This window comes from Epinephelus fuscoguttatus, linkage group LG19 (assembly GCF_011397635.1).
Source record: "Epinephelus fuscoguttatus linkage group LG19, E.fuscoguttatus.final_Chr_v1".
Lineage (NCBI taxonomy): Eukaryota > Metazoa > Chordata > Actinopteri > Perciformes > Serranidae > Epinephelus > Epinephelus fuscoguttatus.
The window spans coordinates 26,860,725-26,886,653 of record NC_064770.1 but is presented as its reverse complement, the minus strand read 5'-3'; the positions used below and the strand labels follow the sequence as shown (position 1 = coordinate 26,886,653).

The 25,929-nt window shown below is 43.1% G+C and overlaps 2 protein-coding genes across 7 annotated transcripts in view; one reads left to right on the top strand and one right to left on the bottom strand.

Moving 5' to 3' along the window:
- The first annotated feature begins 2,212 nt into the window (after positions 1 to 2,212).
- LOC125878929 (uncharacterized) lies at positions 2,213 to 9,033 on the top strand. Its single transcript, XM_049560444.1, has 4 exons — positions 2,213 to 2,435; positions 4,358 to 4,711; positions 4,806 to 4,912; positions 6,480 to 9,033. Exons 1-4 carry the CDS (start codon positions 2,387 to 2,389, stop codon positions 6,690 to 6,692), a joined length of 723 nt encoding a protein of 240 aa, XP_049416401.1. The 5' UTR covers positions 2,213 to 2,386; the 3' UTR covers positions 6,693 to 9,033.
- The window catches only part of tnrc6c1 (trinucleotide repeat containing adaptor 6C1), a 59,815-nt gene continuing 41,295 nt past the window's right edge, over positions 7,410 to 25,929 (bottom strand). For 2 of the 6 annotated variants that reach the window (XM_049560442.1, XM_049560443.1), the window contains 16 exons: positions 23,254 to 23,448; positions 22,724 to 22,890; positions 22,541 to 22,627; positions 21,484 to 21,702; positions 19,900 to 20,049; positions 19,483 to 19,602; positions 19,144 to 19,227; positions 18,751 to 18,991; positions 18,493 to 18,657; positions 18,084 to 18,260; positions 17,667 to 17,816; positions 17,193 to 17,303; positions 16,604 to 16,819; positions 15,931 to 16,004; positions 14,287 to 14,426; positions 7,411 to 14,186 (listed from right to left, as the gene is read on the bottom strand). In XM_049560442.1, coding sequence (XP_049416399.1) covers positions 13,793 to 14,186; positions 14,287 to 14,426; positions 15,931 to 16,004; positions 16,604 to 16,819; positions 17,193 to 17,303; positions 17,667 to 17,816; positions 18,084 to 18,260; positions 18,493 to 18,657; positions 18,751 to 18,991; positions 19,144 to 19,227; positions 19,483 to 19,602; positions 19,900 to 20,049; positions 21,484 to 21,702; positions 22,541 to 22,627; positions 22,724 to 22,890; positions 23,254 to 23,448 — 2,690 coding nt within the window. In that variant the 3' untranslated portion in view covers positions 7,411 to 13,792. Of the gene's footprint in view, positions 14,187 to 14,286; positions 14,427 to 15,930; positions 16,005 to 16,603; positions 16,820 to 17,192; positions 17,304 to 17,666; positions 17,817 to 18,083; positions 18,261 to 18,492; positions 18,658 to 18,750; positions 18,992 to 19,143; positions 19,228 to 19,482; positions 19,603 to 19,899; positions 20,050 to 21,483; positions 21,703 to 22,540; positions 22,628 to 22,723; positions 22,891 to 23,253; positions 23,449 to 25,929 lie in introns of all 6 variants that reach the window. The other 4 variants (XM_049560438.1, XM_049560439.1, XM_049560440.1 and 1 more) reach the window with 4 other exon arrangements.

Sequence of the window (25,929 nt, the reverse complement as noted above, 5' to 3'; positions counted from 1 at the left end):
GCATGGAGGAGGAGGTGTGATGGTGTGGGGGTGTTTTGTTGGTGACACTGTTGGGGATTTATTCAAAATTGAAGGCACACTGAACCAGCATAGCTACCACAGCATCCTGCAGCTACAATACTACAATATAAGCTCCATCTATAGAAATAGAATGAGTATAGAACAGACATCTCTATTTAAACTCAGTGAATTAAGGGTTTTTCAGCCAAACCAGAGCTGTTGATTGTTGGAGCAATCACTAGAAACACTAACTAGATGACTAACAACGCTTACTATGGCAATGTTGAGTTTTATTTTGTTTCTGTCGTGTTTAAATGAAGTGTGAAGCCTGTGTTAGTCTTGGTTCTCTGAAAGAGAAAAATTTGGAATGGTATATAGTTGTATTTTTCTGTATAATAAGAAAAATAAGGGTATGAATAGGTCAAAACTGAGTTCTAATACGTCCCCACTGACATGTGATGTGACTGTAACAACTTACAACAATTTTCTGTGTAAATACAGTTTGCATTCTCACCTAAAATGCATGTTTGTGTGCCTTAGTCAGTGGTGGTCATAGGACATTTAGTGCTGTGTCTTTAAATGAAAGGTATTTGCTGAATTAAGTACTCCTGCATTGTTTATTTCTATTTCTTTTTCCTTTTTCTCAAACTAGAGACCATCCTGCGATTAGATCACTCCAGCTGCGGTGCAGGGATGTGCAGGGTCAAAGGTCCCTTTCCTTTCTGCCCCTTACTCCCAGGTAGGTATAACTGCAGCTGGAGCAGCTACATGCCCCGCCTTCTAGCTAGATGACTCGCCCACCATCTACACATCAGTCCATGATCAGCTGTGTTCGCTCCTTTGCCTGGAAGCACAAGTCCTGGCTAAATTGCTAAGTTAGCGATTAGCTAGCTGTGAAGTATAACATTCGAAGAGAGGCTGTTATGGTTAAGTTAAGGGTAATAGTAAGGGCTACATCTTGTTAATTATTAAGTGAATCACATCTTCATGTATTACTAATTGTAAAGTGGATTGTAGTAGTTTGTAGTTTGTCTTGTACTAGTCATGGGCACAGATTGTGGGGGCATGTCATGTATGCTACAAACAGAATGCGTCTGCAGCTATACATGTCTCCTTACTCCACATGCCCCTGCTCAGATCACACCCATCTTCAAACTCGGCTTTTATTTTGATCTCAGCCGCACACCTGTAAAGTTTCATGAGTGCATCTTGCAAGATTGTGACACTATCATGGTGACTAAATCTTTCCACAGACAGACAGACAGACAGACAGATATAAAAACACCTGCCAGAGTACTCAAAATAGCTTCTGTGTTAGTAACCGCCACAGTACGTGTCTCCAGGGGCACATTTTGCCATGATGACACCCACCCACACACACACACACACACACACACACACACACACACACAGACTCACAAGGTGAAAACATAACCAGCTGTCACCATGTTGTTGCAGCTGGAAAAAAACCCACCACTGAATTGAAAAAGTTTAAAGATATAGTGTTAGATTATGCAGGCAGAATACTCCCATCCCCTCTACAGCCAGTTTGAGCTTTTGAGCTCCAGAAGGCGCTACAGAGTCTCAGCTTACATGATTGTTGTTGTTGCTGTTTCTTTTTTTCCCACAAATAACAACATCATATACTGTATACTCTGGTAAAATATCAGGTAGGAATGAAAAAATAGATACCGCCCAAGCCTAATTATAAGCTTTGCAAAGACAGATTTCTTGCAGGCATAGAGTGCACGCTCACAGGACACCAAAACCACTTCTGCTGGACAGCAGCTGCTAGTTATTGTGGTTGATGTGAAATCACTGAATATCAACAACTAACAACAACCCCTCTGCTGCTGCTGCTGCTGCTGCTGCTGAGTGTCCTCCTGACTGTGTCTGAGCTGCACTTTCAGGCTGATCTTATACACACACCAGACATATCCGGTATTACAGCATGAAAGTCATATTCTTACATCCTCTTTTCTTGCTCAATAATTTCATAACCTGAGTGCTGAAAGCAGACAGTTACAACTCAGATATTGTGCACAATTCTGCTCACTATCACTATGTGACAAAGCTCAACTTTGGATGGATCAATATTTATAATAATCAAACTTTTGTGGAGAGTTTAATTTTCAATTTTTGTGTCGGTTAATACTTAAGGGGTGTGCACTGTCTGATGCTTAACACCCCGAGTCTGATAAACACAAGACCGACCGCAGACGCTCAACAACACTTCTTGCTTTGAAGTCCGCTTCCTGCTCAGAGGTGAAGAACAATAAATACAGTGAGGCTGTCCGCAAAGTCTCACAAGTGACTGAAGGAAATAGGAGGAGTAGAATATGAATTTGCTTCAGTATATCTGAGTGCATTTCTAACTGAAAGGGCCATGGAGATGAGCTTGGCATGCATTCTTATTTTCATTCAGCTCTTTGAAGGTAAGAGAAATTGACATTTTACTTGTGAAAATTTAACTTTGTGGCTTCTTATATACAGTATTTTCATTTACTGGGAGGAATATGAGACCACAGCTGTGTGGCTTTGGTTACAGCCATGCCCGCAGCGCTGTGTGGATGTACTGCGGCACTGTGGTGCAAAAGCTAAAAGCTTTTCAGGATACTCAAAGATGCTTTGCAGAGAACAACACCAGCAACCACAGGGAGGTAGGGAGGGAAATGGCCCAGAAGAGGCAAAGTACACTGACTTTAAAGGTCATAGGCAGTTTTGAAAAGGTGTGTTTTAAGGGTTTTCTTGAAGGTGGAGAGTTAGGGGAGTCTCTGATGTTTTTAGGGAGTGAGGTCCAGAGGGTGGGAGCAGCAAAAGGCCCTGTCCAACCTGGTGCGGTGGTTAGTCCTAGTTGGGGGGGACAGGAGGTTGGCATCAGCAGACCTAACAATGCAGGAGGGAGTGTTGCCGTGAAGGAGCTCAGACAGGTAGGGGGAGAGCTTTGAGGAGTTTGAAGTGGATACACTGGAAGATAGGGTGCCAGTGGAGGTTATGAAGGACGGGTGCGGGAGTGTGTGAGAAGACGAGCAGCTGAGTTCTGCATACTGTAGTTTCTTGAGTGTTTTGGCTGAAACACCGTAGAGGAGACTGTTGCAGTAGTCGAGTGATGAATGCATGGATGAGAGTCTGCAGAGGGATAGACGGAGGCCATCATAGTTTGGGGTGTTAGCATGCTAATATTTCCACTTCTTATACTACATTGAAATCTATTACATATTTATGTGGTTGCTTTTAAATCTTCGCAAATAAATACGGTTTGCTTACTAGTCATAAGCCACAGGTTTGTGTCACAGCAAGAAGGTTGTGGGTTTGAACCCAACAACTTCCTTTGTGGTGGTTGCACAAAGCCTGAACAGTGCTAGAGGGAAAAATCCCCCCCATGGAGTCTTGACGCTGGTGGTGGTGGTAATGGTATTGATGAGATGAAATGAAGAGGGAGGTGAGGATCTGGATGTGAAGAGGAGTGGGCTTTTGATGAGCTCGTTCTGGGCTCTGGATAAGGTGACGGGAGGTGAATGGGGTGGAGGAGGGTGTGATGATTCTACCTAAAATGACAGCTGACAGGAGCGGAGAGGAGAACGGATGGAAAGTTTGGTAGCAGCAACATGAGTGGCTGAAGGAGATCGTGGCAAGGTTTGATTGGCTAACTAGGAGAGGGAACATCTGCAGTCAGCTGATTAGTGGAAGTGGTAGGGGTGGTCTTTCAGATTGAACTTACTTAAGCTTCATTTAACTTGTTCATGTACTATGTGACAATGATGAATCTTATCTAACCCTGTAAACACCAAAGTCTCTCACAACACAAACAAACTACCTGATGGAGGCAGTGTTAGACCAGCAGCTCCCATGTTCAGTGAGGTAAAATTATTGTTTTTGTCAGTGGAGTCCTGCTTTGAAGAGAGCGTGGATAAGTTTCACTTTCATTACAGTTCCCTGTCAGAAAAGGCTGTTTGGGAAGTATCGTGCATACGACTGGATAAACGAGACTTAGGTTATACTGCACAACTTCTGTGAGAGTTTGCAAATGTATGCTTTGATATATAGTTTTGTTGTTTTTAAATGTGGTCAAACAATGACTTTAATTCATCAAGAATTTTCTTAGTTTTTGGATTCTTCGTTCACCATGGAGGCATGCAAGAAAAAGCAGTACAGTATTCCTTCAAGGGTAACCAAAGCCAATAGGATTCATCCTCTGAGGACGAGGATATCTGTACCAAATGTCAAGGCAATCCATCCAATAGTTGTGAGGATATTTCAGTCTGGACCTAAGTGGACAGATGGACGCTGCCGTCAATAGCACAACGCTGCTAGCATGACTAAGTACAGCCATTACCTGATTTTATTTCTCCTCCAGCCTACGCAGAGTTGATCTTCAGGCAGCTGATGGAGAACCAGTCACTGGGGCTCTCCTGTTCCCCTCAGTTGGAACACGGCAGCCTGATGGGCCTCCATCTGTACCATCGCAGCAGCCAGAGCCAGACAACCCTGCTGTCCATGGCAGAGGGTGACAAACTCAGGGTCGACCCAGAGCACAGGAAGCGTCTGCAGTTCCGTGGAGGTCTGGACTCCCTGCAGGTCAATGTGACCATGTCCCATTTACAGCGCAGTGACACAGGAGTCTACATGTGGGAGCTGAGCTACAAAGAGAACAACTCGGATAGGATCGCCGCCTGCGCTCAAAAGGTCTTTTTGTTGGTTGAAGGAACAGGTGTGTAGTTAAAACACCTCACAGTACACTTTGCTGCAGCTAAACCCAAGTAATGTTGAGCAGATTTTAATGCATGTTGGTGTTTGTGGTGCAGGGAGGCCGTGCCAGTGCTCTCCCAGCTACCCTCCTGTGCTGTTCACCATCTTCACAGCAGCAGGATTTCTTCTGCTCACGCTCAGCTGGCTGGCCACTGACAAATGTGTGAGTATTTACGCAGAAGATGTTTGTCAGTTTATGTTGCAATATTTCTGACGCAGTCTGATGTTCAGGCAGCAACTGCTGCAAATCAAAAAGACAAAGACGTCTACACAAGTGAGTCTTTTTAGAGCTCGACACCAATTAATATGTCAGCTTTAATGGAGGCCTGACAAACATCTGTTTGAGTGCGCAGGTTTTCAAGGCAACTTCTGTAAAAAAGAGGCGTAATAATTATTGCTGGGACTGTTGGTGCATGAGTCACAAAATCTGTGACATTAAACCAAATCTCAAAGGGAAAATTCCTCATACCAATATATAATATTCAAAAAGAAAACTGAACAAGCCCCATAGTGTGATATGTGTTTAACTGTAAAAAACATCAGCCTCAAAAGTTGATGTCAATCAGAACATCTTGTAAAGTGTTTCTATTATTCTGTCCAGTCCCTGTATTGTGTTTTGTTCTGCAGACTGAGCCTCAACAAGACTTTACTTTGCTGTTTGGTGTACATACATGTAACTTTACATCTGTTTACCAAGAACAGGATTTCAAATCACCGCCAGAGACCACAAAACATGTTTAGAATTCATCGTGACATCCAGCCTACAGATTATTTTTCCTTTTTCTTATTTCATTTTTTTTCCCTCATCATTTTTTTAGAGTAATAATAAAGTTATGCAGCAGAATTTAAGGATAAAAATCCTCTTTCTCAGTGTCGAAGGGTTGACTTAAAAGAGCAGTGGATACATTTTTTATTTTGTTCAGTTTAATCTGTGCGTCATTTCTTGTCTGAACGCAGGAAGTCGCTGCTCTGCAGGAATAAATCAAGTGGCATTAATCTATTAAACATTCAAACACTGACAGAAAGCTAATCTGCGTCAATTCATTAATCATTTAGGTTTTGTTTTTTTTTTAAGCAAAGATGACAAAAAAATTCTGGTTCGAGCTTTTCAAATGTAAATACTTGATGGTCATTTTAATTTTTTAATCACTGTAAAGTGTATACATTTGCTGGTTGGCCAAAACAACTTTTCAAGATTTCTGTGATGCACATTTTTTCACAATTTCCTGACATTTTATAGACCAGTGGCTCTCAACCTTTTTGTGTCAAACACCCTTAAATTGATGCACATTTGGTCACAGACCCCTATTTGAGAAGATTTAGCTGCAGGGACCATCTGAATAATTGAGACCAGAATTCTACAGTTGTCAGCTACAGTTGAGGAGATAACTGTGGAGGAAGTGAAACCTATATCCAGAATAGTTACTTTCACGACTCTTACTCACACTGGGCTCACTTCTGTAGAGAATACTGCAGTGAAAATAAACTATTCCTCATTTTCTAAGGACCCCTGGAGCTCCTTCAAGGACCCGTGTGGGTCCCTGGATCCATGCTTAAGACTTACAGACTAAAACATAAATCGATTAATTGAGACAACAATTGACTAATAAAAGAAATTGAAAAGAAACAAATGCATATTGGAAGTGCAAGTGCAAGTGCAGAAGCTTGTTAATACTCCATACTGAGCATAAAATGGTATCTAAATAATAGTAAGAAATAATGTGTTGCAGGTGAAGGCAAGGCGTCGTCACAGACCACCACCGCCTGCTCCTATCTATGAGGAAATGACCAGGAAGCAGCAGAGCGCTGGAATCCCTCAAAATAGCCCAGAGGCCCACTCACACCTGGAGGAAGTCAACTTCCCCGTGTACGCCAACCCCAACATCCGACAGCCACAGGACAACTACTACGCCTGTCCCAGACAGCTCGCCCTCAGAGCCTGACGTGACTTCTGGCATCGCACTAATGGTGCAGCAAACATTTTACAGGAAATGACACCAGCTCTGCCGCAGAGATCTGATATGAAAGAGAGAGGTGACTTCTCAGCCAGGAAATGAGAAAGATCTCAGTTTGGTGGAGCCGAGCGGAGGTGCAAAGACAAACACCAAATGACACTTTTTTTTTACAGCCAAGAAAAAAATGCTATTTTATTAATATTTGAAAGAAGCTCCATAGTTCATGAAAACATTTGTTTCGGTGCATGTCATTTAACAATCACATTCTATGAGGAGAAAGAGATATACAGAGAGAAAAAATAAAACATTACAAGCCACTGACTTTTCATTAAATCTCAGTACAGACATTTTTACTTAATATTTCAAAAACAAACAAAAAAAAAAGGCAAAAGAAAGAAAAAACAAAGCAGCCCTAATCCCATAACTCCCACCCCGCCCTCAAAACAAAAAACTTTAACAACTGAGAAAAAACCCTTGAGGGTGACAGGCTAGAATCCCACAGTGCTAAAGAGTGAGACGCTCATTGGTTTTTAGGAATACACAGCATGGCGAAGGAAGCTGGAGGCGGAGGGCTCACCTCTCCGCCCTCCCGCACCCCCTTAAAAAAAACTAAAAACCAAAAAAAACCCAACACATTGGATCCCAAAAACCCCTGCAATAGATCAGCCACTTAGAAGTAGGCCATAAAATCCCCATCTTCCACCCCCTCCCCCCAAACACTTGTGCATAGTTTCATGATCCTTTACAACCAGCTCATGTTTTACAAACATCCTCCAAAGTGTGAAAAATGCTCCACAAAAGTCTGATTCATCTAGTAATAATACCCGCTGTGGGAGAATGAGAGAGAGAAAGAGAGAAAGAGGAAAGAAAGAGTAATGCACAATGTTCCTGATTCAGTCAGGACGGGACCTCATTAAGAAAACACAATAAAGATTTAAACATACAGCATTTTGCATGTTATTCACTGTCTTTCTTTTTTTTTTTGAACAATCAAAATCATTGACCTTTTTTTGTTTTTAAATGTAAAGCAATTTTAATATATAGATTTATATATAAAGCACTCCATTTTCATTTAAAGTCCATTATTTGGTTATTATGTAACTGCTACGGATTTAGAAACAAAAGGTATTTTCTCTTCTTCTGAAATCCATAACTTTCAGTGCTTAGAATTGTTTCTTTTAAATCATCCTTTTTTTGTCTTTTTCTTTTTTTTAACTCATCATAAAAATGTACATTAAAATGGCGTGGAGTTGGTACTCTGGAACCCTGGCCTTCCTGAGACAAGATCCACTTTTTCGTGTGTGTGCAAGATAGTGAGCAATTATGTCTTTTTTTTTTCTTATCTTTTTTTTCTGTTTTTTTTTATATAAAGGAAAAAATATATATGATCAACATAAAACATACAGGCTTCAGATAGTCCATGAAATCAACATTAACACAGAACAAAGAAAGGTTAAACAGAACAAGACAACACTGTTCAATCCCAGAGTTCTGAAAGTAGCACAAGAAATCTTCATTCTTTGAAGTGTTGCACGTTTTTGTTTTTTTGTTGTTTTTTTTTTAAAAATGGAAGCATTTGTCCTTTTTTTTTTTTTTTAAATCTTTTTCCAACATTCCCATGGTTTAATTCCTTTGTGTTGCTGATTTTTTTTGAACTCCAGAAATAAACAAAGTGTTTGTAAACTGTCAGTGGCCTTGCAGGAAAACAAATGACAACATGAGTGAATTGAACATAAGTGAAAACAGAACGAAAGCTAACAAACCAAAAAGGTAGGCACCTCTGAAGTGAGCCCTAGAAGCCAAGGCTCAGTCTGATGTCTTGTCCTTCACTCTCTCTGTTGCTCAGATTTGGGAGAGCTATAGTCCTTCTACCCCAATCTATGGCCACAGGTCTGCAAAATACTTTTTTTGCTGCATTTTTTTGTATACATATGTGATTTTTTTTTCAGGTTTTCTTGGGTTTTTTTTTCAGGTTTATAGTCCGAAAAATGGTGCAATACTCAATTATGATCCATACTTTCTTGGATTATTCCACAATGAAAGCCACTAAGGTAGATAAACATTACATTTTTAAAAACACACTTATTTTTAGTCCTTGAGTAAACATTTACACATGAACTGTCCCCGTCTCCCCTCAGTACTTGTATCATGTTGTTCGTTTAGCTGGATGAGGGGTGAGGCCGACACTCAGTGCAACGCTAGAGGCTAGTAACAATTAACATCAGAATATATTTTTGACAAGCAAAAAGAAAAAAAAAAATTAAAACAACAACAAAAGTATACTGAATTGAAAAAGAAACACAAGGCGGAGGTTCCTCCGCTGTAATCACGAGCTCTCGTATTTTCACCTCACACACTAAACATTCATTCAAACAACATACAGTACAAGCAGCCTTGTGCAAACACTCAAATACAACAGATGTAAATTTGCCTTTATATCGATCTTTGTTTTCAACAACATTTCAAATTTAATTCACTCTGAACCGATGCTATCAAAAATCTCTGAAGTGTATGAATGAGACAAAAAACCACTACAAAAAGTGTTCACATTACATTATTGGCGCTTCTTTTGATTCAAGTATTTGTTTTCATTATTTTGTATTACTCTGATATGTTTATGATCTTGTCTTCTGGGAAATATAATGTTGAGGAGGATACACAGGGTAAGGGCCAAAGCCAGGGCGGGGTTCAGGGGGGCTTAGGCTAAGTGGAAAACAGAGAGATCTAGCCATATACACACATACACCCATTATGTACTCTTGGTTGTATACTGTATATGAACTAGAATGTGCATATTCAACCCAGGCCTTTGTTTCTTTTAAAGAGCGATTTGCTAATTCGGCTCTTTGTGGGGCCCCTGCTCCGGACCCTTGTCTGATCCATGATTGAGAAGCATATCTAAGCTTGAGCTCCAGTTGCCTTTGAGTCCATGTGACTTTAAAAAAAGAAGGGAGAGCATCTGATTTCCAACACTAGACAGGTAAGAGTGCAGGCGAGGGTGTGGGAGGGGGGCGGGGCTCTCAGTGCTGGTGCTGCGCCAAAAAAAAAAAATCCAGGGCACATCTGAGACTCGTCCTCCGTCCCAGTGACCCGTCCTCCCACTCTGTTCCACTCCCCACTTCGAACGCCAGTTGCTTGATTCAAGTCCAGTGTGGAGTAAATGCAGGTTTTCAGGAACAAACAAACACACAAACAGACGACACAGGCAATAGTGATTGTTTTGTTGAATGATGCGAGTCTGAGGCGACTCTGGAAGAGGGCAAATCCCGAAAAAGTTTTAAGACTTGGTACCAAACTTGAGGTGTGTCCCCATTTCTGCTGATTTGTCGGGTCCCTGCTCGGACCCTGACCCCAAAGCCAGATGAGCAGAAATGACCTGTTGTGTATATGCTGGCGCGACCTTCAGGGGTGGAGGTCCAAAGAACATGAACCACCTGGATACAGCTTCCCCAGATGTGGCCCGGACAGCGAGCCCAGTCGGGGTGAGAAGGCGGCAGCTTGCAGAGAAACAGAACATCTCAGCCTCGGAGCGCACAGCTGAAACAGACTTCTTTTTTTTTGTAGTTTCTAGTTTTTGCAAAAAACCTTGATGATAAAGAAAAAGATGTTTTTGGTTTTTAAAGAGATGTACCCGATGTGACCCATAAACAGTGCACAGACACATACAGGGACCACCCCCCCTCCTGCCACAGCCTGGTTCCCCACTACATTTCCAGTCCGCTATTCGTCAAAGACCGCTCGTCTGTCCTGCCCGTCTACTCCTCAAGCCTCCTACAGCTGGAGCTTGTGGTGTACGCCCCTGCAGCAATAAAAGAAACTTACCCCGCTAAAGATAAATTAGGATATGGCAAAGATGGAAGTAGATATTTGCAGATCAGTTGGCACAAGACTGAAAAACTCTGCCAACCACTAGTGCCTCCAGCAGGTCATTTAGTGTCATCTAGTAGCTCTGTCCACACAGTGGGAGACTAAAATCTTGAGAAGAAGTCCCTTACGTTTTATCCAGGGGGGAGGGGGGTTTCAAGGGGAAGCTGCCTGGTAGTAAAGGTTGAGAGATATAAGTAAAGATTGGCAGATGTGGAGGGGGGGGTGGCTGTGATTTTCTAGATGGCTGTGAACGAACACCTCCTTGTCTTTGCATAGAAATGGAAGGCTGTTGTCAGTTGAGGTGGTTCTAAGTGTAACTGAGTGCTCCCAGAGTTAAACATAAAGCACCAGTGTGAGTGAGGCCCATCAACACTAAAGGATGTGTGTGTTATGAGACAACATAGAGCGGAGGTGCCCCAGGATGGACAGAGGAAGTTGGCTCACTATCCTGGAGGACCCTTGACTACACAACCTTTCCCCCACTTGACTCTTCAAAACCCCCTGTCTGACGCCAACAAGCCCGCGTAAGAACTCCCCCACCAGCCTGTTTCTACTGAGATCCGCAGCGTGTCGCGTGGCCTCGCCTCTACACTACACACCGCTTCTGCCTCGGAGGCAGTGGGAAGGGCAGGAGAGAAGCTGAACACTGCATAAAGACCAAATATTAAAAAGCCATGAAATCATCATCATCAGAAAACAATCATTATCTATATCATCAATGATAACAGCAACAATATCAGCAAACTTCATGACAACAATCAAATAAAAATGCACACTGGCAATTCCATAAGTGAAACCAAGAAAAAACAAAAACACATCAAACGCCTCCATCTCTGGCTAAAGTGATCCTTGCAGGAGAGAAACAAAGAGAGAGTTGGAGGTTGCTGAGGACAGACTCTGGCGCAGCAGTAGTAGTAAATTTAATACAGGTGGGCCAGTTCTGAAAGAGCTGCTCTTGGCCTGGAGGCCGAGGGGAAAGGAGGGGGAGGTTGGGGGAGGAAGAGGAGGGAAGCCAGTCTGTAGGGATCCGCAGGGAGGCGGCGAGCGAAGGTGGGGGAGGGCGGGGGTGAGGGCTGCTGCAGAGCACTGCACTCCGCAGCAGGCAGGCACTCAGTGGCCACACTATCACACAGGTTGGCAGGGCCTCCAATAGAAAGAAAGAAACAAAAAAGGACGAAGAAGATGGCGATCCTCCCTGCTGGATCCAGTAGAACATAAACACGTCGAGCGTTTTTCCAGACACCAAGGCTAAAGATTTCAAAGTATGCAATGTAACAGTGATATTTACTTTGACAAAGAGGGTGAGTGCTTTGGGGTCTTTCCCTGCCGCACCCATCGTCAGTTGAGTTAGTTCTTTCTTTGTATTTCCCTTCACTTTGCTACCATGTTTGACATCCTTCCTGGTCCCACCGACTTGAGGGAAGAAGGATTGAAAGAAAAAACAAAATCTTCACATCCATGTTAAGTTAAAAAATAAGTATATAGAGAAGCCACTAAGCAGATTGCTTTTTTGTCTTTTTTCAGTTTTTATTTGCCAGTGTTGCTTCTCCTTTCTTCTATTCGTTGGCATTAAGGGTGTAACGAGCTGCGACGCTCTTGCTAAGTGCTATGATAGACCACCTATTCACAAATCTTTGCTTCAGACTTTCCTACCGATGCAAATTTGGGCAAAGAAGAAGAAGAAGAAAAAAAAAAAAAGGTCATCTGGTCTTCTGGTTAAAAAGGAAAACAGGCTCCTCTCGTTTTGGTTTGATGCCTTCTCCCCAAGCACACACGCACACTCACACATACGCAGAAACACACACACACCTGTCCCTCCGTCTCCCCCAAAACTAGTCACTGGCATAAGTGTGGAGAGTAGGCTGGCTGAAGAAGTGCTTTGTGTGTACGTCCTTGTGTCTTGGACAGAAGGTGGTTGAAGACCAGCTTGCTCCTCTCCTGAGCTCACACACTCTCAAAGGGGAGATGAAGGGTAGTAGTGGCAGTTTTAGGGTGGGGGGGGGCTGCGGGGGGTTGCAGGGAAGATAGCGTTTTTGCAGTTCAGTCATTCCTTACAGTCTCCTCTCTTCTCTGCGAGAGGTCATGGTAGGGTGCTTGGACGGTAGTCTGTGGCTTATATTGCACGTCACTTGAAATGGTGGGAAACACACACCGGTAGGAAACGTTTACGATTTGAGGTTTTCCACAACATCAGTGAGAGGGTCCGAGACTGAGACCAAACTGCGAGTTGCCCGCAGACGAGTTGAGGTGCATTGAAGTGTTTGTCTTTACAGTTCCATAGTAATAGCAGTGGTTCATTTCATTGTTCGTCACGTCCGTAACTGTACATGCGACGACCCCCGAATCTCTCCTCCCACTGGGTAAGATTGACAGACACATTTTGAATAATATCATTTCTTAGCTTTGTTTTGCAATGGTTCAAGGAGGAGAAGAAGAAAAAAAAACACTACAAAAATAAATGGCTTGAACACGGCGAACAGAGTTGCATCATTCCCTTTGAGCGTCGTGTGGGGAACTCAATCCGCTTGCAAAAATGCACTGAAGTCGCGAGCCGTGGTTGCTTGCGTTGAGCCGCAGCAGCACTGTACTCTCCACTCAGGTTTCACTGGCTCAGAAATAAGGGTGTGCAAGTGTCCGTATGCTTCTTCACCAAGTACAGAGTGAGTGAGGATAGCAGGGCAGGAAAGAGGTTAAGGCTAATATTAGTGCTGAGAGAAACAAATGTTGAGTCTGGACCAGCTGAAAGTTCGACAACCACTCTGATTGAAGGGTTTTTACTTTGGGAATGACGCCTTTTCATGGATCTCTGAGGTGCAGTATGATTGCCAGAAAAGGCAGAGAGGGATTACGCAAGTTTAAAGATGGCAGCTCATCGTCGTGTCAGTTTGAACTGAAGTACATGTTTCACACGGCGAGTTCCCAAAAGTTCTGTAAAAAGTTCTCTTTCTTTGTTGAATGAGAGACTTCTTCCTGTGTCTCCAAAAGTAAAAGCTGAACACTGTGACCAAAATCTCTCAGCGAGATTCACAAAACAACTGCAACTGAAATGTCATTTAAAAACAAAAGGGAGCAGAGGAGGTTGGCGAGGGTGAGCAGCGAGGATGTAGCCCCGCCCTCCTCTCGTCTCTCCTTTTCACCATTACAGCCACACTGATTATCTCCACAATGATTTGCAAGATTTTTGCTCCTGTTGGTGTTTGTTACGCCGGGGCTGTTCTCTTCTACATGGACTCCCCGCTCAGCAGGTCCCCAGGCAGCAGCGTATTGATTGGGGTGGGACTCCCCATGACCCGTCCCTCCTCTCCGCTCGGGGGTCCCCACAGGCTGGAATACTGCTGCACACCACCCCACAGCAACTCTCCGCCCGTCTTTGCTCCACCTGTTCCCAGGCCGCCGCTACTGCTGCTGCTGCCGTTGTTGTTGTTGTTCCAGTGGGGGGAGTGACCGATGGGATGGGAGGCTCCGGACCCGGCCCCGCCCATCCTTGTCTGATTGGTGCCTGGAGTGGCCTGCCAGCTAGTCGTCACGCCAAGCGACTGGCCCTGTGCAAAGAAGCGGTTAACGTCCTCTTCCCCAGCAAACTCTGCCAGGATGGTGGTGTTCCCGAGCACGCACCTGGACAGAAGTGAGAGAAGAATGACACATGAGTAATGGTTAAAACTTCCTACAGATCAACTGAGCCAAACACCTTGAGGTGGGTCATTCAGAGGCGTACATGTGCAGGGACTTCTGAGCCTTGGCAGCTTCGTCCTTGGAGCTGTAGCGCACCACAGCGTTGCCCTGCGTCAGGTTGAGGTGGAATGTGATGAGGGGGCCGTGTTGCATGCACAGTGTACGCAGAGTCGAACCATCAATCTAGGACGTAAACAGGCACACAGACAGAGGGAGACCATTAGTGGACAGACACAGTTAACTCTCTGTGAGGCCTAAATGCTTAAAGGAATACTTCACCCATAAAATAATCATTTGTATATCGAGGCCTCATCTCATATTGCCTTCAATTTGTGAGGAAAACATTTGTCTCACATGCCTCAAGTGTTTCCCCTGTATGTATTTCTAAAACATAAAGATGTCTCCATACACAATTAAATAGCTATCTCTATTTGAAGCAACCAGAGCCAGGGATAAGTGAAGCTTATAAGTCAGGGTGCTCCAATCAATCAGCCACTGATCATTAGTGGAGGATATTTGTTCTGTTGTTTTGTCTGATAAGATGATGCAAAACATGTGAAACAATTTCTCTACGAGCCACTAAAATAGCGCCACTGGTCTGGCAGTTCTGACAAACTGTAGCTCACACTGAACATTCACTGTTACATTCATGGTTCACTGCTAACCTGACATCCAGCTCACCTGCCTGTCCTGAGTGCAGACACACCGTCTCTCTTTCCTTGCTTGTGACACACACACACACACTGCACTGAAAGCTTCTGTAGCGGCTGCGATACACTCCACTGCACCTGACAGTATTTACATTCACGACATCTTTATGTATACCAGCTCTTTGTCTCCAGGATTTGAGTCGTCTTTTCTCTGAAGCGCAGGGTTGATTAGGTGAGACCGGGGGCGGTTGTAACACTTTGGGGTTTTGATGTCTGCAAATGACTTCAAAAGGCAAACTAAGTGAATAAGGTTGAAGCTAAGGTTGAAAATACTTCCTGTCAGCCTTAATTCTGGCGGTCCCTTTTTCTTTGATCCTATGGGGCTTTTATTTTGACGGCTTCTCCGAGCCGAAACAGGATATAGAGGCAGAAAAGTTTGAGGACAAAGGAGGGGAGAAGAGTAATTTTACTCTGCAATATCAAGCTCTTGTTTCTTGATGGCTGAACATAATTAAAGACTTTTGGAAACATCAGTACGTTTCACCCTTCTCTGGCCTGGGGTTCGCTACAGTGTCGTTTACTTAAAAACCTCGAGCTACTTGGATACAATTTTAATGAGGGTAGCTGTTAACAGTTATCCATTGTTTTCAGGAGCAATGTCAGAGTTACTATATTGACTGAAACACTAGATGTTCTGCCTCCACATACAGGAGTGATTGTAACTGCATGGGAAGCATTTCATTGAAAGTAATTCGACATCTACAACTGTGTACAAATATGTGTTGAAAGCCCTTTGCATGACAGGGGACATGCCAGAAATCTTCTAGTGGAACTTCAGCACTGGTTCTGGAAAAAAATCCTTGGGGAAACACTGGTCTCAATCCAACAGCAAACATTCTTGATGAAGTGAGGTAAAGCAAAGTTTTCCTCACAAATTCAACCTAACATGTAGTGAGTAGTTGATATACAAATGATGATTCTGTGGGTGAAGTATTCTTTCAAAGGCTAAGAGGAAGAAGTTGATTGTAAACTGGTACCTGTGGAGTGAGGTTCCTCAGAACCAGCCAGCTACTGGTCCTGGTGGAACTGTCTGTACTCCATGTGGTACCTGCTGTGTACAAGAGAGAAACACAAAGATGCCAACACTGAACAAGCTTATAAGAAACCAAAATCAGTTACAAACACTGAGTGGGTGGTGTCAATTTCCACCCAGTGACAGTTGACACCTGCTTAACCACGACAAGATCTTTTTCAGTCGTTGTCAATCCTGTTCACTATGTACCTTCAGAATTGGCCTGTGGTTGTATGCCACATCAAAGTGCAGCTTGTACTTATGAGTACGCTCACACTGTGAACTTTACAACCGTACACATACTAACACAATATGGCTCCATAATCTGACCTTTACTTAACTCGCATTTTACAACAGAAAGAAACGTCTTAAGCTTTGTGGCTCAACTGTTTTTATATCAATTTTTTAAGTCAGATATTTTCACATGAAGGACAAAAACATGTCAACATGTTTTGGAGCCAAATGGTTCAACTATTCCTAACAGAGTTACAGCTTGGCCAGTTTGATTGTTTTATTTAACCCTGAAATATTTGCTTGAATTTCTTTGACTGATAATGTGCTTTCAGGAGGAAACAACAGCAGAGAGAAGCATTACAAACACTGATGCCTGGCTTTTATATATTTCACTATCAGCCTACCTGTGGTGTAAGAGCTGCTCCAGCCCTGGGCCAGACCTAAGGAGCTGCCACCCCAGGTTGAAGGCTTGGTGTTGGTGAGGCCAGGTGGGGGTCGGGAAGGGGCCGTGGTACTGCTCCGGGGGCCCTGGGGGACCTTCCACAGCTCGTGGGACAGAGAGGCCTGGCTGTGAGAAATGGGGCCTGGAGACCAAGTAGATTTCATCTCTGACAGTTTACCTGGGTGGAAAAGAGTGAGGGAAAGGTTGGTCTGCGGGATCAAGTGACCGAAGGACTGCTGCTCCCACAGGAAAGAGTCCTGCAGAGCGATATGATCAGAAAAGTTTCATATTATCCAAAGGACAGCACTTCCCATGCCACACACAAGGAGGAAGGACATACACTAGATACAATAACACCACAAAGTGGACAGGGAGAAGCTTAAAGAGGATCATATCTAATCAGGAGCTTGAGTGGACAGGAGAGACGTGGTTCTCCAGTGAGCAGTTGCAGCCCTGGTTGTTACACTAACAGGAGGGAGAGCATAATGTCGATTTGCAGTGATTCAGCCACTGCAATGTGGGGAGGAGAAGGTTATGGATAAACCATGTACCTGCATCGTCCGTCTCCGGGGACGACAGACTGAACGAGCTAGTGTAGGCACTGACTGGCCAATCACTGGACGGAGGCAGAGCCTCGTTCTGAGATGAAGTGGGAGAGGAGCCTAAGCCGATGCCATCAACACAAACAAATAGACAAACACAAACAAATAAGGAAAAAATAGAAAGAGAAAATGGAGTAAAGGAAAAATGCACTACAAATGATGACAGTACGCTTAAAGAAGAGAAGAGTATAAACTGGTAAATGACAATGATTATAGAAACAGTTAAAAGTAGGAAAATGAAAAACAAAAGAATAAGAAGCATGCTCTCTGGTGGCAGCAGTTGCATGATACTATCAGACAATTTTGTACAAAACACACGGGGACACAGCTTGTTCTATCAAACTTCACATAATTCAGGACCAATACACAAAAATATTTCATGAAGTATCTTACTGAGACATCTCTATTTAACCCTGCGCTCACCTCCGCTCCTGTCCCGCAGCAGGTAGCGGTTGACATCTTGGATGTTGGTGTTGATAGTGGGCCCGCTGGGGACACTGCCGGGGGTCACGTTGGGGTCGGTCTCAGGGTCAATATTCTGGAGGCCCTTCCAGGGCACACCGGGGCAGAACTCTGAAAATCAAAACAACAAAATTAAAACATGACCTATTAATTATCTAATATCTGTATTAACTGGCTGCTACCAACCAGCTGGTCACCTGAATCTTTATATAACACACTCATTTCCATTTTTATTGAGGCTCCAAAAAACCTAAGATGGCGACGGCCAAAATGCCAAAACTCTACACATACCAGTGGGTGATGTCACGGTAGCCACATCTAGGGCTGTACCCAAATCAGGATTACCCATCCACAGAGACAACTTCAAGTGTTCCTCACCTGGTGGCCAGTTGATATTGGTCCCATTGGCCATCTTGTCGCTGCTGCTCTTGCCCTGTCCCCAGCTGTCTGGGGGGACCAGGGGGCTGGTAGGAGACTCTGAGCTGGACATCAGGTTGTAGGGGCTGTAAGAGTCCTCCAGCTGAGGGGGCTTACCGGGGGGGCCCAGGTTGGCACCTGAAAGAAGTGAAATTAAACGTTTATGAACGTGCGGAAGTAGACATCAGTGAAATGTGGGAAATATTTGGGATTTTTTTCCCCCCAACCAAGTAAACAATGAAAGAGTCTGCATCTGGTCCTTGGTGTGAAAGGGGTTCAATGTAAAAACAGGAAACAAGATAAATATAACCTTTGAGTCAGGTGGGGACTTTTCGTTTCTAAGTATGCAGGACGCCCTTTCCTTTCTCACCATGCTTGCCCATGTTGGGCTCTAGAGGAGAGGAGCCTCCAGAGAGGCTTTCAATGGAGTTGGGATGTGTCCACTGCGACAGACGTGATTGAGGCTGTGGAGGTTCCTTCATAGACAGACCTCCCACCTCCATGCAGTTTACATTCATGTTTGGATTCAGTCCAGCTGAGGAGACAGAGATGTGTTACGACAAAAGCCCACCAGGTTCAGTGCAGCGTTACTTATTCGACATTCAAAGAGCAGGTTAGCACCACTCACAGAGAGTGTAGGGGCTGTAGGTGTTGGGCGATGACTGCGGCTCTTTGGTCTGCAGGTCAGGGAGGCCTGGAGCCTGGGGGTGACCTGGAAATGAATCCAGGGTGGATTTGGCCCCGCCAGGATGCAGGCCCGAGTGGGAAGGGGGCGGTTGCTGTTGCTGCTGCTTCATCAGCAGGGCCTGGGCCAGCTGACGCTGGTGCTGTTGGATCTGCTGCTGCATGTTATTGATTGTACGTGCAACCTGGGAAAAGATCACAATAGAGACATGTTTAGGATTTTATAATGGCCTGGACAGTTTTCACATCACAAGCAGCTTTATTTAGGTAAAATAACTATAACTCAGTGAATTTTGCAGGAGAGAAGAGAAAACTTCAGGTTAAGAGGGAAACTTACTTGCTGCTCTTGTTGTCGAATGGGGCCAGAAACGTTGCGCTGCGCCTGCAACATTTGCTGCTGAATTTGTAAACGCTGGTACGCCTGTGTGTCAGACAGAAGTGAGGTTTCAATGTCAAAAGATGTCACTGTGTCTTTATATCCAGTTATAACTCAACAGTAATAATATGGCTTAATGTACATGTACCAAAAACACTGAAGTAATAAATTCACAGTCCAATTAAAAATGCTCAGCATGCACTTGGTCTTTGTGGATATTTGCCATGCGCGCCTGCTGCAGGCAATTACAACTAATGTATCTCATAAAACTGAGGGCAGATGAGGCTGAATGAGACTCACCAGTTGCAGCTGGTAAAGTTGATTCAGAAGGGTCATATGTTGAGGGTTTATTGGTGAGGTTAAAAGTGCAGGATTCAGACCAATGTTTTTTGCTGCAAACTGTAAGAGCTGTGCTTGAACCTGAAGGAAAAAAGCATTAACACATTAAAACACAATGATTTAATACAATTAAAATGTAAAACAGAGCATGTGGTTGGTGCATACACACATACACATGAAATCATGAAGTTCCATACTGAAATGCAGCATTAAGGTCAAGTCTGAAGAGGTCTAAACTGATTCATAATAAATGAGAAACTCAGGGTGGAGATGTTTTTAAAGACTCTAATCTGAATGTAAAATATTTATCATGCATACATTATATAGTAAGTGAGAAATATGGGCCATGTATGTGTGTGCTCATGTATATATATATACCTGAGGGGAGAGAAACTGAGGCACTTGAGCACGTAGACTAGGCTGAGAGGAACTGAGAGGCGGCACTGGCGGCTGAGGAGGCGGCTGCGGCTGCTGCATGGCCCGGGCTTGTGCTGCTCCAGCACCGCCAAACATTCCACCCTGCATCTGCTGGACAGAGGAAGAGTCAAGGGAGACGGTCAGCTTCTGCTTCAGTCAAACATGTTATACATTTTCCTTATCAGTTTCTGAGCATCTGTCCCAACACTGTGAGCTTGACAAGGTCACAGAGTACCAGCAGGTCCATAGAAAGACTTGGAATCATTATCCACATTCATGGGTTTGAAATGTCTTACATATTTTACTCAATGTTGCAACAGACAAACTTAGACGGTGTCACAAAATGAAAATGCAAGAAAAGTCATGTATGATGTCCAAAACAATGTTGGCTTTTGCAACATGTAGAGTTAGAGGGGGTGGGACTGGTTTAGACTGTGCGGATTTGTTTTGATTTGGCATTTCCTGAGCATAAAGAGCATCCCCCCTCACCAGTAGGGATGTCGTGAGAGGCGATACTTCAGGATTAAGTTGGTGCCAATTTTCTAGAAAAAAAAAGTGTTTTTCCCCTGTATCATAGGTACTGGTGATGCAATTCTTCAGGAGCTGATGGGGCAGCATATACACCTACAAATATTCTAGTCTGCCTTTAAATGCCAAAAGAAGAAGAAGAAGAAGAAGAAGAAGAAGAAGAAGAAGAAGAAGAGGCCTCCCAGCACGGAGGAACAACATCAACACCTGAAACTACAACAAGGGCAGCTGCAGCCACAGCTTCGCCTTGACTGGTTGAAAAGAGAAGTGGTTTTTATCTGAGGCCAGAGTAGTATTTTAATTCTCTGAAATGTGAGTGCCGTGAATTTACACTACACTACAACCATTAGCAGCAGGACGAGGCACTGATCATCTGTTCTGCGCTGAGCATTTTGGATGTTCTGAGGTTTTTTTTCTGAGAGAGTTGAAAAATGTTAAACTTTGGGTAAACGCTGTGCTTGTCACACTCAAATATTACCCGATCACAGTGGAGGAGGGGAGGGACCACTGGCTTACCACAAAGACCAACTGTAACATCTCACATGTTTAAGTGCTGAACAACAACAACAACAACAAGGTAGAAACATGTTAACAATATACTGTAGGCTTTAAATCAATTTGTTTCTTTGTCAGCAAAATATCATGATCCCACATAGACTAATACTTCAATTTAAATATTTTTAACGAAGGAACGTTTATGTTTAAATTCATGGTATTTATTGTTTTGTTTTTGTTTTTTACCCTGGTGCCAAATTGGATCATGAGAATCGTGGAATTTCACAGATACGACCACATTTCTGTTACCGTGACATGCCTACTCACCAGACAACAACATGGTAATGATACTTAAGAAGATAAGGACAAATTTAAGGTTGCTTCCTCTCTCACATTTAACTTGGATCCTCTGTTTTTCAACAACTTTTCTCAGGGCCACCATTCAAACTCTCCAGTTAAATATTTCCTACCAACATTAACTATTTCATACACAGCATATTTTTACTCAAAAACACAGGTTACCTTATCCATGAAGGGCAAGCGGGGGTCTGCTGAGGGGTCTTTGGAAAGAAGCGGAGGCCGAGGGCAGCTCATGGGCTTGTTGATGAGCCCGTTGTTGTAGTCGTGGCCGGCTATCCCCATCCCCCGCTTGTCCAGCTCGGTCTTCTTCTCCAGCAGGGCACTCATGGCCTGGTCCAGGCTCATGTTGTTGCTCTTCAGAGCCTCCTCTGCTGGATCCCTCTGCAGAATAAACCAGAGAGCATCAGTAATACAGAACCAAATCAATGCCAAAGAGTAGGGTATGAGCAAACTTCAAACTTCCCTGTTCATGACTCATGTTACAAATGTCAACAAATAGTCCAATCTGTAGATTAATAATTAATCATTTGATCTATAAAATGTCTGAAAATTGTGAAAAATGCCTGTCACAATTCACCAGACCGCAGGGTCCTGTCTTCAAATGTCTAGTTTACTCTGACCAGCAAAACCAGAAACTTTAGGTAATTGTTTCTTAGAAAAGTGACTCAAAATGATGAACTGATCATCAGAAGATGCTGTATAATTTTCTGTTGTCTGCCAAATAAATTAATCAAGCAACAGCTGCAGGCTTAATAACCATAATTCTAAGGGTGGACGAAGATATGTGTCCACTACTCCCCTGTGCTATATGCAGTGGTAGTAACGGTGAAAGGCTGACGCTGGTGTGGAGGGCAGCGTTACAAGAGAGGCGAAAACAGATGCAGTAATCAGTAACCGGGTTACTAGTTTTTTTCATGAGCAGGTGAAATATGAATAACCTCGTTTCTCTGTGCTCATGTAAACACCATATCCTGAATAAGTTCATAACCGCTATAAGCCTCATAAATGGGTTATTGGTATCAATTCACACGCACTCTTTGAGGCTTTACATGCTCATTTCAATTTCTCCACCCTTAAAAGGGGAAACGCTCAATAGTAAATTGTAACAACCATCATCAATTGAAGGTAAAGAGAAATACATTAATAACAAAAATATAACTGTGTCATTTCCCAGAGCCGAGGACCAACAGTGCAGCAGTTTAGTGTCACTTCAACTCACAGGGAAGCCCATGTCCGTCAGCTGTTTGATGAGACGATTCATGATCCAGGCGTCTTCTTGCTTCCCTGGGACCTTTCCCTGGGAGAGCTGATGACAGAAAATTATTATTGCCACACTATCTTAACATTACCTTACTATGAAAATGTCAAATTGTTTCTAATATACAACAGCTCTGCATCATACCTTTTGTGGGCCCTTTTTGGATGCATTGCCCCAAGAGTTACAGGAGGAGTTGCTCTCCTGGGAGGCAGCATTGTTCCACATGTCTCCTTCCTCAGCATCCCACTGACCCCCCGACAGGTTCAGCTCTTCACCTCCACCTCCCCATCCGTCTTGCATAGGTTTGGGGGCTTGAAAACACACAACAGAGATTCAGGCAGTTGTCATCTTGCTTGTGAGATTTAAGTTTCTACAATGTATATTAGAGTTAAGGCAAATCTTTGATGAAGGAAAATGAAACTGACAAAATACAAACCTGGGAAAATAACTGAGAACTTGTTGACATGTTGCACATTAATATATAAAGTAATATCTATGCTTTACAATACTAGGCAGCCACTAGGGGTCAGTGTGGATTTGAGGTTACAGTTTCCACTACTCTCGCTCTTTAACACACTGATGTCCTTGATGTCCATTTGCAGGGAAGCACACATGTTGAATCATTAAGAGGCTACACACATTTGGGAAATTTGAAAAAACAAACAGCTATTTACCAGGTTTGCAAGATGCAGATGTCATCGTCGGGTTGCCCCTGCCATAGCTGTCCGGGTTGCTGTCTCCCCAGCCCCCACAGCTCCCAGTGGATTTGCCCCAGGCTGACGTCCCGTTGTCGACGCTGACCGGAGCGGGTGCAGCTTCCCCCCAAGAGCTCTCTGATTTTGTGTGGGAGCTGGGTATCTCTCCCCAACCTGGAGGACACACAAGGACAAGGGCCTGTCAATAAAAATACTTCACAGCACAAACACCAACAAAATCTAAAAGGAATTGTGCTTTGGATACGATCATAAGATAATATTACCTCCAAAATACTGTCTCATTTGACTTTGTTTTTTAGATTTTCTCATAAGGAGGCAAAAAGACATATTGTAAAATAGATATTATTACAACAAACAACAACAAACATTTTTTAAATGGCCATTGTCTGCATTTTCTAGAAATATCAGAGGCAATGAGGCAAACAGCGGTCTAGAAATCAGCTCCCTTTTCACATGCCACTTCACCAACCTCATGGTACTTTGTTACTGGTGTGCTAAATTAACTGGCCAAGCGTTTGTCAAAAATAAAATAACATGACATAACGTAACACAAAATAAAGTAAAATAAAATAAAATCAAGAAAAAAGAAAAAAAAAATAAGAAAAATAAAACAAAAATAAAAAATAAAATAAGTCAAAATAAAACAAAACAAAACAATATTTGTTTTGTTGGGTCTTATTATTTTTCAGTTATTTTGTTATTTCATCATGCTGTTATACAAAAATTGTCAATAAAATTTAAGTGGGAAAATAAATAAATAAATAAACAAAATTTAAAAAAAATCAAGCAAAATAAAATAAAATAAAAAATTAAATTAAACAAAATAAAAAATAAAATAAAATAAAAAAAGATAAAAGTATGAAGTATCGGTCAAGTTGCCTCTGCTGGCTTGTGCTACCATAGCTTTGTGCTCAATATGAGAGTTTGTGATACTCATACTGTCCTGAATGCCAAATGTTGAATTAATGATTGATTAAATCAAATTCATTTACTTTGTCTAAGAGCCCTCATCACAGCTCCTTCAACCAGACAGGAAGAGTCTTCTTCATTATTCTTTGCTGATTGTATCAGTATCAGAAATGCCTCCAACACTGACCAACATGCTGGACTGGGTATCGGCACGTAAACAATACACTGAACCGATACCACGCAATTTATTAATAAACTTTCAAATAAATCCACACCCAAATAAAACTGCAGTTTTCCTACACCACTGTAACTTGCGCTGTGCAGCCACTGACAACTCCTTTTTCAGTGTGGCGAAAAAGAACTCATTTTTGGTAAATAGTGTAGCAGTTAGCAAAATGTCAGCATTTTGGCAATATTTCATACTATTAAGTCCCACCATTAAAGAGGCATGTACAGTATGAAAGGCTTTAGTTTCGACAGGTGGCACTAGTGTTGCTAATTTTAACACCACCACCACCACCACCACCACCGTGTCTTATAAGGGTTCAACCTGAGTCATGCCATAGAAGAATGATAGTATTCATTTCACAAAAAAGGTATCCAAACAGCTCTACTAAATACTCAACCTGTCTCGCTTCTGTTTACACGTTTAAAATTAGATTAAATATTACATTTAAGTATATATTAGTTAAAATTGAAATTCATATAAATGAGGCTTACAGAAACATACTTCTTGCATTCTCTTTTACTTGTTTACTGATATAAACTGAGCCCTAAATCTGACTGAGCCTCTGGTTAACACCATCACAACGTTTATCCTTCTGTTTTGGAGTGTGAAGTGCCTCTCGTGCAGGAAGGCAGAAACCTGGGCTCGGCTTAGCAGGATGGCTGACAGAGGGAGAAGATACCCATTTAAGATTTGGCGCAGCCTGGTTCCTCTTGGCACGAGGGAGACAGCACTGTCTCCAGGCCTGTGGCAGTGCCAGGCTCAGCTTAGCTCTCTCTCCAGGAAGAGGTCAAGTCCTAAGGGCTGCTCCAAAATTATAATTAACACTCAACCTTTAAGTATGACTGGCCGAAACACTATACTATTCCAAAGAGAGCGTGAGGAGACGAACAAAGTGAATAATTTTTCCTCACTGTCTGCCATGAGTTATGAATGGCATTGAGGAGTTATCTATTTTTGTTTCTAACTCACTATAAGCGCAACAGTTCTTATGCCAACAAAAGGGACCACTGTCAGGTATAAATTAGGAAACAAATGAATTGTGGAGTTGCCGTGCAGGGTCAAGTGACGGACAGCAGGGGGCGTCAGCCCCCTCTCTGCTCTTAAGGGCTTGCCCCACCTCCTCCCTTCATCAACTGACAGATGGTGGCTCCCATATAATCACACACTTCCGATCCTCCTCAAACTGTTTGTGGTGAATCGCTATTTTCACGAGGCACTTTGTAAACAGCATTCTTGTGCTTCCTTTGGGTACCCATGAGAGGTTGCCAGGGTTACCCACACAGACGTGTCCGTTGTTGTGAAATGTGAGGAGCCTCATGGAGTGGAAGGGCTGGCACTGCTTAACTCATTTGGATAGTTGATTAGATGTAAATCCAAAGAGGACAATCTGGGTCAAGATTTTACCTTTAAGTGGATCAAGAGATTGGAGCTTAACAGTGCAGCGTGCAAACTACACGACCAGCTTTCATGTTTGACACCTTTACTTAGAACAGTTA

Bases quoted from the DNA above. Each gene is read 5' to 3' on its own strand.
- LOC125878929 (XM_049560444.1), top strand. From the start codon at position 2,387: ATGGAGATGAGCTTGGCATGCATTCTTATTTTCATTCAGCTCTTTGAA. The intron at 2,436-4,357 runs GTAAGAGAAATT...TTTCTCCTCCAG, and splicing joins TTTCATTCAGCTCTTTGAAG to CCTACGCAGAGTTGATCTTC. The intron at 4,913-6,479 runs GTGAGTATTTAC...AATGTGTTGCAG, and splicing joins GGCTGGCCACTGACAAATGT to GTGAAGGCAAGGCGTCGTCA.